Below are 12540 nucleotides of genomic sequence, written 5' to 3'. Positions count from 1 at the left end.
CGCCTTATTCAAGGGTTGTGTTATAAAGTGTTACCAAATGATGTACAGAAAAACTACTAGAGAGTGAGTTTAGAGAGTGAATTAGTAAATGCACTAATGACTTTCAAATAAAGGGCTAAAAGAAGATAGGTTCCTGTCTCCTGTTACCTCCCCAACATAAATGCCAAGATCCTCCTCATCATCCGTCCTGTAGCAGACCGTCAGACCCAGCTTCTCCTGCTGGCTGGACTTGTACAGCTCCACCTCCTGCAGGAAACACAGGTAACACTGTTAGATGCTTCCTGGTGAGCCTCGCAGCTCTTCACGTAGCTTTGTTTGTTTGTTGATTCTGCAAGTGTGAAGCAGTTATTATCATGAATATTATCTGAGTGGCTCCCGTCTCCTTTACAGCTCAGTGTAAAGCTGAAACGGTCCAACATGAAAAATCTCACTGTTCTTTGTATCTGAACATTTGAAAAACCGTTGAGGCTCTCAGTCCATCCACTCTAACAGAGACCCAAATGCTTTTCTAAAGTTACTGACCCATAACCTGAAACTTCACACAGACCTGATCAGATAAAGTTTGTGTTGTCTGTTCTTTCACTGTATTTCATACGCTGACACACAGAACTTGCTAATAATTGATACGTGACAAATATGTTGAAGGGTGAGAGCATCCATGTTTGTGAGGGGAACAAGAGGGCAAATAAAAAGGTTAGGAGCGATAATGAGGTCAGAGAAATGGGATAAAAACGATTAAAATGTCTGATCGAACTGACTTTGAACAGAAATCTTATTGAAGGATAAAACTGAGCAGACAGAGCAAGTGAGCGCTCTTCAAAGACCACCGCAAACCATCAATAATAGGATGAGGCTTGTAAAGACCAGTTAAGACCATCATATATCCAGCAATCACCTCACTGGTTTTAGCTGGAGGGCATCAACAGAGGAAATGGACAGAGAGGAGAAGGTGATTTAGGAAGGAAATGAAGGATGAAATTCAAGGAAGGCAATTAAATCTGGAGATAAGGATGTAAGTAAGGGGGCACGCTATCTAATGATTGTAATTTGAAGAACTGAATGACAGAGGAAGTCTCTGATATACCAGCTGGAAAAGACGTTTCCACTTTGCTGACCTCTCTAATGACCAAACTGTCATTTGTCTGAGGAAACAGTCAAACCAGTGAAGCAGAAACAAAGAAAAGCGTCCATTCAGCCTAAAACAGCGGCTCATTAGATATTTATACACCAAAAATATGACGGATCTGACCTTTACTCACAAAATAAGTCATTTTGTTTCAGTCCCGCTCTCGATGGCCTGATTGTTGCTGCACAGGTATAAATGTCTGAATTCTTATATTTTTTACTTCAAGTGATTTTTTTCGTCTCTGACATCTTCCTTGTCTTTTTTCATGCTCCCTTTAAAAGAATGATCATTTCACTGGTTCCACCATGAGAAAAGGACAATGCAAAAATACTAAATCTGATACTGATAAATATTATACACAAGTTAATTTCATAAATTAAAAACAGACTAGTATCAGAGTACTAATGAACTACACCGCAGTCATGTGAGGCTGAGGTCAGCAGGGAGGAGGCTCAAAGGCACACTGGACAGGGATGGGAGCAGCTCGGTGTCCCACCAGAACAGCTGGAGGCGACTGCTGAAACCCGTCCTGGATGAGCAACAGAAAATGTGGATCGATGGAAATGTCGCCCACAAAGGTGCATGCAGAGTGAGCGCAGTAGACAGTTTAGTTTGGACTCAAATAGAGAGTGTGCTACTTTAAGTCTTAATATGCATCAGTTGTGCAAAATTATCTCCAGACCAACGAACAAAGATTTGTCTCGGAGACGTAAACTACCGTCTCCTACGCTGCAGTCAAATTCATCCACTGTGTGTCTCATATGGATCAAATTAAAATGTGAACACAGCCAGGCCAACCAATGTGTTTCAGTCTTATTCTGGATATCCTTCACATGCAGTGAAACAGTGAATGGTATCTTCTGTCTTGCTTTCACAGGGGAGACACATGATTGAAAATGCATGAAAATTGAGTCTTTGCTCTGAGCTGACATGATGAACCACAGCTGGGAGCCCTGCTTTATATTCCAGACGTATTCATCAGGATAAGTGACTTGCATGTGGCTTTGTGCATGTATTTTTCATGGAGTCAGAAATTTGCCTCTGGGTATGTGGAGGTTCCTCTCAGGATGGGGCCCAGTGCTTGAAAAAGGTTGACAACCATTGTGTTAGTGAATGGGAAAAACTGCCGAAGGAATTTTTGGAGCATTTTCATTTTGTGTCATTTGGTTGTTGGAAATGCAGCTGACGCTTTCTCACCTCATATTCCAGGTCATCCTGCCTGTCCACCTCGTGGTTGGATACATCAAAGTAGTCATTGGGGTCGTTGTATTCAAACACACAGCTGGAGACAGAGAGGTGGGGGACAGAGGAACCGATCACCATCGTGTCCAGTGTTTGAGACATTTGTGGAATGTGTGGAAAGTTTTAAATCAATGTTGTTTTAGTGTGAAGAAATGACCACGAGTCAGAACGTACAACTCATTGATCTCGTACGGCACTGCCAGGTGAGGGAGGGGAGGTGATGGAGGAGGTGGTGGGGGAGAGGAGGAGCCTCCCTCACCATGGTGGTGGTGGTGACCTCTGCTTCTCCCCAGGGTCAGAGTGTTCTGGAAACTGATGTCAGTCTGCGTTGCATTGTCAACACAGTCAGGGATCGCCACCATGGCAACAGAAGAGACGGAGGAGCTGACCGTCCCGTTTCCGCACACCAACGTACCTGAGGAGGAGACGCAGGAGATTCAGGAGCACAGATGACGGAGCGGAGCCGAGTTTAAACTGAAACTCTTGGGACAAACTGAAATTTACACGTTATAATATTTTGTGATGATTTGAAGATGTCCCACATGGAACCACGTCCAAACAAACTGTATCCAAACAAGTAGTTATAATTTGGGGTGCTTATTGCTAACCCAGGCTTATCATGTACAGCAGAAAGATGTGAAAAGTGTAACTGACGTAGACGTGTTAAAAACTGCCCTTCCTCATTAGACTCTAATATGAGAATGATTGACTTTATAGCAGAAATAAATGTTAACTGGGCTACACACTCCTATCCTTTTGGTCACTTCTAGCTCCAACCTTTCATTTTGTCTTTGTCTTACTCTTCCAACTGTGAACCTGAGAATGTTTTCTAAGGAGCTTGGAAAGAAAAGCATCCGGACTTCTTTAAGTTGCTTGAAAACGTTTCACCTCTCATCCAAGAAGCTTCTTCAGTTCTAGGGTCAAACGGTGGAGAGTCCCAGGTTGGTGGTGCATGATCAGGTCAGCGAAATCAAAGGAGTAGCTTTGAGCTACAACCTTCAGAGGTGGCGTCTAACATGATGAAGAGTTCAGACGTCCTGCTATCACACAAAGTAGCAGTCCATCTGAAGCCAAACGCTGCCTTCACATTTCAGGCTTTGCTTTTTCTCAGATTTACTCAGCTGACCTTCAGAAGCTCTACAGAGAAGAGAACACCATGAACCCAGACTCCCAGCATTTACAGACTATTTGCACCTGTGATCTGTTGCTCACCAACATTTTCGTCCACATCAGACCTGGACTGTCTTTTCTATCTGCTGGAGATTTGCTCACAAACACAAATCACCTCTCCGCCCTCAATAACAGCTGCATTACATTTATAAGTCTTTTATCCTGTCTTCCTTCTCTCACCCCTCCCGGTCACAAGGTTTTGAATCAAACCATGATACTGGCCTTCACTAAGTCCTGCTGTGGTGGCTGATTTAGAGCCTAATCGGGCTAACTGACTCATATGAAAGGACCAAGTGGCAGTAGATGCGTTCACTGGCTGTGGGACCTTTCGATCGCCTTGCTTTCACTTTGCAGTTGTCTGAAATGTTACCTACTGATGAAGGTCTTTTCTTTTTCCCCACCGTCATCATGTGTGGCTCACAGGTGACTGTATGTTTTTCATAGTAATATTGCACAATATTGCATACATGTGTTTTCATCAGCAACTGTTTGCTCGAGTAACTGAAGTGAGCAGACTTGAAAGGAGGCAGGTGACGTGAGTGATAGTGAAACAGAGGCACGGATATTAAAACGCTGCAGTTACATCAGAAAAGATGGCTGAACTGCAGCAATGACACGAATATTTGATGCTAAGAGCGAGAGAGATGAAAAGTTTAAAGAAATGAGGGAGAAAGACGAGACAGATAAAATATCACAAGCGGGAGCTGCAACATTAGCTTAAATGAGGCAGAATGAAAAGAAAAGGATGAAAAGATTAGCTGAGATGTAATGAGGCAAGAATATGGGAACGGTGAAAGAGAGAGCATTAAGTGTGGTTTGGGCTAAAAGTGAGGAAGAGAAGTGAGGATGAGACGGGAAAAGAAAGGAAAAAGGATTTGTGTCTGACAGAAACACAAAACTTCAAAGACAGGAGGAAGCACCTGTGAAAGAAGCAGGCAAAAGCACTGACACGGTCTGTGCTTTTGCATGCGTCTAATATCTGATAAACTGTTTACCTTTCCTCCTGTGACTTTTGCACCCCAGCCCAGACTGGCTCAAAGGCTCCTGGGAGTTTTGTGATCGGTCTAGCGGCAGCTGAGAGGGTCTTCTTCCTCTGAGCTAAAGAAGAATGCAGGTTTATCCAGCTTCATTTATATGCAGACAATGAACGCATGAAGAATAAATTAAGTTCACAAGGAAAACAAAAATCAGAGACGGTGATGAAATGTATGCAGACACAATAATTTAGCATCATATCAGAGGCTGATGAAAAAGAACTCAAACAGCCTTTAGCCAAACTCATGGACATGCATTTGGATTAAACAAAAACACATTTAAAACAAGGAGGAAAAAAGAAAAGAATAAATTCTACTTTATTTAATTCAATCAGGATCTTTTTATTCTTTGAGTTGTGTTAAACTATTTTCTTGTATGAAGAATCAACATCTAATCTGATGCTTATCTTTGTTAAAAGCTCACTAATACTGGATGTGTTTAATGTTGTGGTGTTTTTCACTATGCTTCATATATATGTGTATATATAACCTCTGAGCACGGATCCATAGAGGCTGGGGTCTATCACACCAGGCAGGACCCCAGCCTGTGTAAAGATGCCCCAGAGACAATCCAGCACATAACAGCAGGGTGCAAGATGCTAGCAGGCAAGGCATACATGGAACGCCATAACCAAGTGGCCGGCATAGTGTACAGGAACATCTGTGCCGAGTATAACCTGGAAGTCCCGAGGTCAAAATGGGAGATGCCCCCAAGGGTGGTGGAGAATGACCGAGCTAAGATCCTGTGGGACTTCCAGATACAGACGGACAAGATGGTGGTGGCTAACCAACCGGACATAGTGGTGGTAGACAAACAGAAGAAGACGGCCGTAGTTGATGTAGCGGTTCGCAATGACAGCAACATCAGGAAGAAGGAACAAGCTGGAGAAATACCAAGGGCTCAGAGAAGAGCTCGAGAAAAATGTGGAAGGTGAAGGTAACGGTGGTCCCCGTGGTAATCGGAGCACTAGGTGCGGTGACTCCCAAGCTAGGCGAGTGGCTCCAGCAGATCCCGGGAACAACATCGGAGATCTCTGTCCAGAAGAGCGCAGTCCTGGGAACAGCTAAGATACTGCGCAGGACCCTCAAGCTCCCAGGCCTCTGGTAGAGGACCCGAGCTGTGAGTGGACGAGGTGGGAACTTTCTTGGTGGGTTCTGTTTAGAATGACTGCTGCTCGGTCACTTACTGAACTTTGAACCTCTCTGATCTTATTAAAGAGAAACGGTGATAGAGCCCAACAGAAAACTGAAGAAAACACTCTGCTTATTTATTCTTTAATAAAATATTCTAAGCCAAGTCTTTCCACCTGTCACTGTGTAATATTCTACTGAGGGCTTTTTATTTAAAATGTTGTTCCTGTGAGATTAAAGGTTTTGGAATCAGAGGTGGAAGCTGTATTGTAAGAGTAAAGGAAGGTGTTGAAACATGGAGGCAGTGAATACAGAAAGCTTAAAATGTAGATGTGGAAACATGAAAGAGAGCTTCTGGTAGCTCAGAGAGCTGGCGCACACTTATCAGACCTTCCTCCGATAAATCAGTTATTAAAAACTGTGTAGGCGGCAGAGTGGGAGGAAATATTCTCTATCTGTCATCAGCTTTATGGGAGTGGAAACGTATTAAAGATGACAGATAGAAGGCGGATGGAGGGAAGCGGGACAGCAGGCAAAGAGGAAGAGAAGTCAGACACGGAGGAGGGTCACTGGAAGCTGACGGATGGCAGCAGTGAGATCTACCTTTACGTTTCCGTGTCTGTCCATCGGCCGCAGGGAGCTACTCCAGCCTTTCTGCTAAGAGAGAGAAAGACACAGACTGATGGTCAGTGAGGTCACAGAGACGCCCTGGAGTTTGTCCAGGAACAGAAAACGAGACAAAATTCCTTTTTTTTCTTTTCTTGTCTAACACATGGAGAGATTTAATGTTTCCGAAGGGTTTTCCACATTTTAGGTGTAACATTCCTCATTGGCTGCACTGTGTTTAAAAACCACTCAAATATTTCATTTTTCCACCTGTTATTTTATAAATGCTATGAAATAAAAGGCGCACAAACACAATCAGGGTCTAATGTTTTTAACAATGAAATGACGTCTAAAAATAAAATAAACGTAAATAAATGTTTTTCTGTATTTTGTTACAAACTGGACGCACAGCTATGTTGTTGCTGATTTTATGCATTTGTAATAATGATGCGGTCAGTGTGTGTAGAAGTACTCTGTCTGACTGCTTGAAACACTTCTGCTTTTTGATCTGTGTGATGTCATCGTGAGGTGGTGTAAGAAGCTCCACCCACCTGCTGTTTGTGAGGAGCAGCCAAACAAAAGAAGAGAAGACGAGAGGCTGAACTGAGGGCTGCACTAAAGGAGCATTACATCCATCTATTCATTTTCTTCTGCTTATTCAATTCAGGGTCGTGTGGGGGCGGAGCCTGTCTGGGGCTGGGGGCACACCTTAGTCAGGTAGCGTCTCAGGGCTGACACAGAGCCACAGACAAACATTCACAGTCACATTTACTCCTGTAGAGAATCACCGTGTAACCTGACTGCATGTCTTTGGACTGTGGGAGCAAGTCGAAGTACCCGGAGCGCTATGATGTGCTGGAAATGAGTCGAATAGACGTCACTAAGATGATGGCAAACCACTGTTTTGCCTTTGTGCTCTGGCACTTTACAGATTTATAGCCATGTTCGACAGAATCTTTCTGACAAGCTGAGCTTAAAACAGGAGCTTCTGCTCCACTGAGGATCTTTGTGGATTTTTGGTGTCGCTGTTGGAGAGCTGTGATCAAACACTTCTCCCGGTTTTTGTTTTGGTCTGGCTCAGAAAAGGAGGCGTCTCACAAACAGGACGTCGCTCCTGTCTGTGTTCAGCTTTTCTATCACAAATCAGTTTTCTCAGCTTTCAACATCTGAAACTCAACATCTTCACCTGCACTAAACATTTTTTCTCCATCTGTGTATTTTTACTCAATTAATTGCAGTTTAATTACTTTTGGAATTATTCATAGCTGGTATTTTTTCAAGTTATTGTTCGGGAACAACACGCAGTACTCCTATCCTGTACTCTGAGGGTAGCCTTCAGTCATTTTAAGCTATTCATGCAGTGTTAGGAAGACGCCACCCTCAACGTTACAAACTGAACCAAAAGGCTCAGATGACATCAGAAAAGCGCCTCTGCTGCCTCACAGCAGGACGGTCCTGGGTTTGAATCCACGGGCCGGCTGTGTGGGTTCTCTCTGGCTCACAGTACTCAGTCATGGGTGTGAGCATGAATGGTGCCCTCTCTGTGTTAGCCCTGGGAGGGGCTGGCGATCTGTTCACAGTGAACCATGAGCTTTACACTGAGTTCATTCATGAAGCATTTCTGCTTATTGATGCTGTTTTAAATAATTATCAGACAATTATCATCCATTTAGTGATCAGTCAGCAGCAGGAAGATGTGCAAACATGGCTGTTGTAGCATTTTGCACAAAAATATAAAATAGCAGAAAACCTGTTTTCATGTGATGTCACAAAGTGCAGCACCGTTCCTGTTAGCATTTTTAGCCCTGGTGAAAACATTACCACTAAGTAACCTCATGGTGGACATTATGATGGGACCTGCTCCACGTCCAGACTTCAGGTGTAGTGCCACATGTTACAGCACACAAACTGTCAAATGAAACCCACACAGTGTTTTGCACACTTAAGGCAGAACAGACGCCAATTTACAAGCTAGCCGCTCACCTCTAGTTGGCTCCCGCCTCAATCAACAGCTCGTGACAAGCATTTACGCAATGAGCTGCACACATTAGCATAAGTAATACAGCTGTAAGCAGAGCAGAGGGTGTGCAGCCGTCACTCGGGGGGAGATATTAAAGGAAACACCTGCTTAGAAATGAACATGCAGGTAATTATTTATGAGAATGTTCAGTGTTTCTACAGGTATGTGCTGTAATAATTAATGCACTGTATCTATTAGCTGCTCAGGCGTGCTGGAGTCAACACTCATCAGATTAATGTGTGCAGACACACACTCATCAAACTAATGCCTGGAGACACACATGCAGGAAGCAACTAAACGTACAGCCTAACCTGCTACTTCCAGGTGAGACACACCAGCTCATGAACACATGCATGGACCCACACAGACACACAGACACACACTCCTCCTCCTCCCTGCCTTTGTTTCAGAGCTAATTGTTATGCATTACATGCCCTCTGCAGGTTGTCTGGCAGTGTGTGTGTGTGTGTGTGTGTGTGTGTGTGTGTGTGTGTGTGTGTGTGTGTGTGTGTGTGTGTGTGTCCGCGCACGCGCATCTGTACGTGTTTGTCAGTGAACATGAGGCTTGAGACGGTCAATATCCAGTCAATAATCACAATCATCTATCAGGCTCTCACTGTTATTGTGTGTTTCATCTCCCATTAAACACGCCTGCCTGGAATCTCTGCACTGACTAAAAACATTTCTCTGTGTGTGTGTGTGTGTGCGTGCGTGCGTGTGTGTGTGTGTGTGTGTGTGTGTGTGTGTGTGTGTGTGTGCATATGGGACACAAACATTTGCTCTTTAGTGTGTTGTACAAAGGCTATGAGCTCATGTTTAAGTGTCCTGTGTTTTAACGCTTGTTGGAAAATAACTGAGCGAGTTGGACTTTTTTGAAGAGCACCATTAAGTCCTTTTATATGACTCTGAATGTTTCACATTTAAATAAAGTAAAGAAGTTTTAAGGCAGAATGTTTCTAGTTAATTATTTCACGTTGCAGATTTAATATTTAAACAGTTGCTTTTTGGTTTTTAAGTTGAGCGACGTGCGCGTCTTAGCTGTCGCCTCTGATGGCATGGCTGGTGAGCACGCTGGCGTCACTGTGTTTGTTTGTGTGGATGTGGAACTTGACTCTGAGTGTGTGATTTTCTTGTCCATGATAATTATAGCACTCAAAACATCCCCCCCCCCCCCCCCCCCCCCCCCCCCGCCGCGCTCCAGCTCATTACGGCGGCGTGTACGTGTGGCTACAGGACGATGACAATACTCGTCCCGACTGGGCTCTGCCACATTAGGCGGACAGAAATCACAGCTAAGTGGAGTGTGAAATTAATAATTGAATGAGAGAAAAGAGCTGACTGTTGCCTTTTGTTGGAAACAGCCCTTCTACTTTTCCCGTGAGAGAACCCCGACATCCGATGAAACTCCATCAGAAGCCTGTTGTGTTTAAGATGGATTATTGATTGTATTCAACAAGTGGAAAGCATTCCTAAAATCATCCTTTTTAACCCTGTGGGGGAGACTCCTTTGCTGTTTGGCTCCTGACTTCTTCAGCCAATATTAACAAAGAACACATGATGTGTTCCTTTTTAATTAATAGGCGCAGCAGGTTCAGTTTGTCGAGAAAAACAAATGTGTTCTCCCATAAACAGAATCGGGTTTACAATCCTTCTGCTCACATAAAAGGCCCCATCTTATCTTAATGACGTGATAGTACCATAACACCAAATTAACAAAACCCCAACCCTAAATCCATCACAGGAAGCTCAGCATGAAGAGTGCAGTTTTAGGCATGTGAAGAACACAAACCTTTAAAAGGATGACTGGACTCTATTATTCCTGCACTTGGGCTCAACGTTTACCGGCTGACACAAACGGCCGTCACAGCCGAGTCTGACATGGGACTTGACGTGCAAACAGGCAGCAGAACTGATTAGAGCGAAAGTAGAGACGAGTAAAAGCTGCCACTGAAGCAGACGGTGCGCTGAGACTTTACAGGCCTGCTGGGCTTTTGAGTAAAATGACTGCCATCAGCTTTAAGCTGCTCTGATCGTCGTGGCACGTGGAGCCGCCGGTGACTCCTTTTATTGTTCTGCATTGTTGTTGCCGTGTTTTCAGTGTTTCCGTTTGCATCAGCAGCTCCTGGGGCTTCAACACGTTTCTTCTCTCTGCTCATTAACTATTTACTGATGCCATCAACACACACTTCCACCACATCTATCAGCACACACGCAGAACTAGTTCCACATGAACACATTTTCCTGTCATTTATCTTTTTCACCCACCCGGTCTCTATAGCGCATGAACACACAAACAGGCGAGAGAGATGTGTGAGGGATCCATTTTTCATTTCAGAGCACGCCGAGGGGAAAGCAGAGATACTATAATCATACCCGAGGGAGAGAGAGAGAGCAGCAGGAGGAGACGGGAGCGGTCAGAGAGGAAGAAAGAGGAGATGGAGGATGAAATCAGGACAAACTGCAAGAAAAATGAGGAGTAGAAAGAGAGAAAATGGGGGATGGGTGACAAAGAAGATGAAAAAAGGAGTGAATGGCACTCTGATTTCTCTTTCTCACCTCTTTCAGTTATCTGGACTTTCAGAGTCTAATAGCAGTCAAGCTGAGGTTTGAAGAATAGACCTGAAGATTAGTGGAAACTACAAAGAGGCCCTCAGTGGAGAACTGACTTCATTTAGAGGAGGGCTGCTGCCGCAGCATGCTCAGCCTCTGTGGTCAGTCTGCATCCACCTGTTTTTGGACAGGTCCCTAATTTCTACACATACATTTATGAGCAGAAAAAGCAAAAACATTCTTTTGAATGCTTCCATAAAACGACTGCGATTAAGAATCTCTTTGCACACATGGACACATGGACGGGTGACGCAACAACACTAACCAAACCTAACCAACACTAACCAAACCTAACCAACACTAACCAAACCTAACCAAGCAGGCTGTGAAAAGTCAGACACAAAGTTGAATCTGAACTTTGAGGTTCGTTGCTCCGGCGTCCTCACACAGATTCAGCCCATTATTTTTGTTCAGCAAAGCAGAACAAGCACCATTAAAACGAGGTGATGGTAAACCAGTGAAGCTGCTAGCAGGGGGAGGATGGTACTAAGACTGGTGCTGCTGAAAATTAAGTGATATTAATGTTTTCTGACAGGTTGACATAAGAAAAGAGGCCTTTCTTACACCGATTTTCTTAATTATTTCAAACATTTTTAATATATTTTTACAGACTGACATCGAGCATCCAAACATGGTGACTGTAGGTCTGTGTCTCTATAGCAACCCCACATCTCAGCTTTATTATTATAAAATAAAAAGTAATTGAAACTTTTAAAAAGTCCTCCCAGCTCACACCTGTGACGATGATCCAGACTCAAAGCTTTAAAAATGAATCATAATCGCTGCAATCATTAAATAATCAATGAGCAAAATTAAGTGTGATTGAAACACAGCTAGCATCTGAAACTGGGCCAGGCTTCAGTGGACACCGTCCAGCTTGTTTTCAGTCATTATACTCAAATTACACTCAGTCGTGATTATTATGATCAACGTTTACATTTAAATCGAGCTGGGATTTCAGTAAACGTGACATTTTTTTCTTGGTTACTGCATTTTTTTATTTTTTTGGAGAACAGACATCTAAGAATTTAAAAACGTGCACATTTACACGTCCCGTCAAACAACGCAGACGCACTTTGTCCAACCTTTGTTCACACGAACACCTCAGCTCACATTCTCACAGCAAAATCACATCTGAGGTGTTCAACATTGAGTGGAGTCTCCACAGAGCTCCAACCCACTGAAAACCTCCAGCGTTTCCTTGAAACACTCTTAATTATGATTCATGATTCAAACATTTCCATTTTAGCTTCCAGGCATTTCACTGATGCTTCTGCCGGAGCAGCAATAATCCAACGTTCCTCCTACACAACATCTGTTCCTTGTTGTCGGCCTGACTGATGGAGCCTGTTTGTAACAGACGGGAGGAAACAACAAGTCTTTAAACAGCATCGAAACCAGCAGCTCCTCAACTCACAAAAGCATTTTAAGATCAGATAGCTTGATGGTTCGGTTTGCTAAGGTCAGCTTGGGCATCACATAAAAGCTCATATTCAGGCTATTCATAGACGTGGATATTGAAACGATCCAGCAAGAGCTTGGTTTTCATGGGCAGCTGTATGTCAGACTCGCTGCCCTTTGACTCTGTTCAAGCCATTTAT

The 12540-nt window shown here is 43.7% G+C and overlaps 1 protein-coding gene across 1 annotated transcript in view; it reads right to left on the bottom strand.

Annotated features, from left to right (window-relative positions):
• LOC146551322 (PDZ domain-containing protein 4-like) overlaps positions 1-12540 on the bottom strand; it is a 54394-nt gene that overhangs the window by 16304 nt on the left and 25550 nt on the right. The window contains exons 3-7 of the mRNA XM_085258754.1: positions 6307-6360; positions 4534-4636; positions 2543-2783; positions 2324-2408; positions 148-246 (exon numbers count right to left, since the gene is read on the bottom strand). Coding sequence (XP_085114880.1) covers positions 148-246; positions 2324-2408; positions 2543-2783; positions 4534-4636; positions 6307-6360 — 582 coding nt within the window. The remainder of the gene's footprint in view (positions 1-147; positions 247-2323; positions 2409-2542; positions 2784-4533; positions 4637-6306; positions 6361-12540) is intronic.

The sequence above is a fragment of the Mchenga conophoros genome, linkage group LG20 (genome assembly GCF_057382185.1).
Source record: "Mchenga conophoros isolate Kocher_MC1m ecotype Shallow Benthic linkage group LG20, M_conophoros_male_GT1.1, whole genome shotgun sequence".
NCBI lineage: Eukaryota > Metazoa > Chordata > Actinopteri > Cichliformes > Cichlidae > Mchenga > Mchenga conophoros.
Note: the sequence above shows the minus strand (reverse complement) of the source record. Positions and strands in the feature narration are given on the sequence as shown.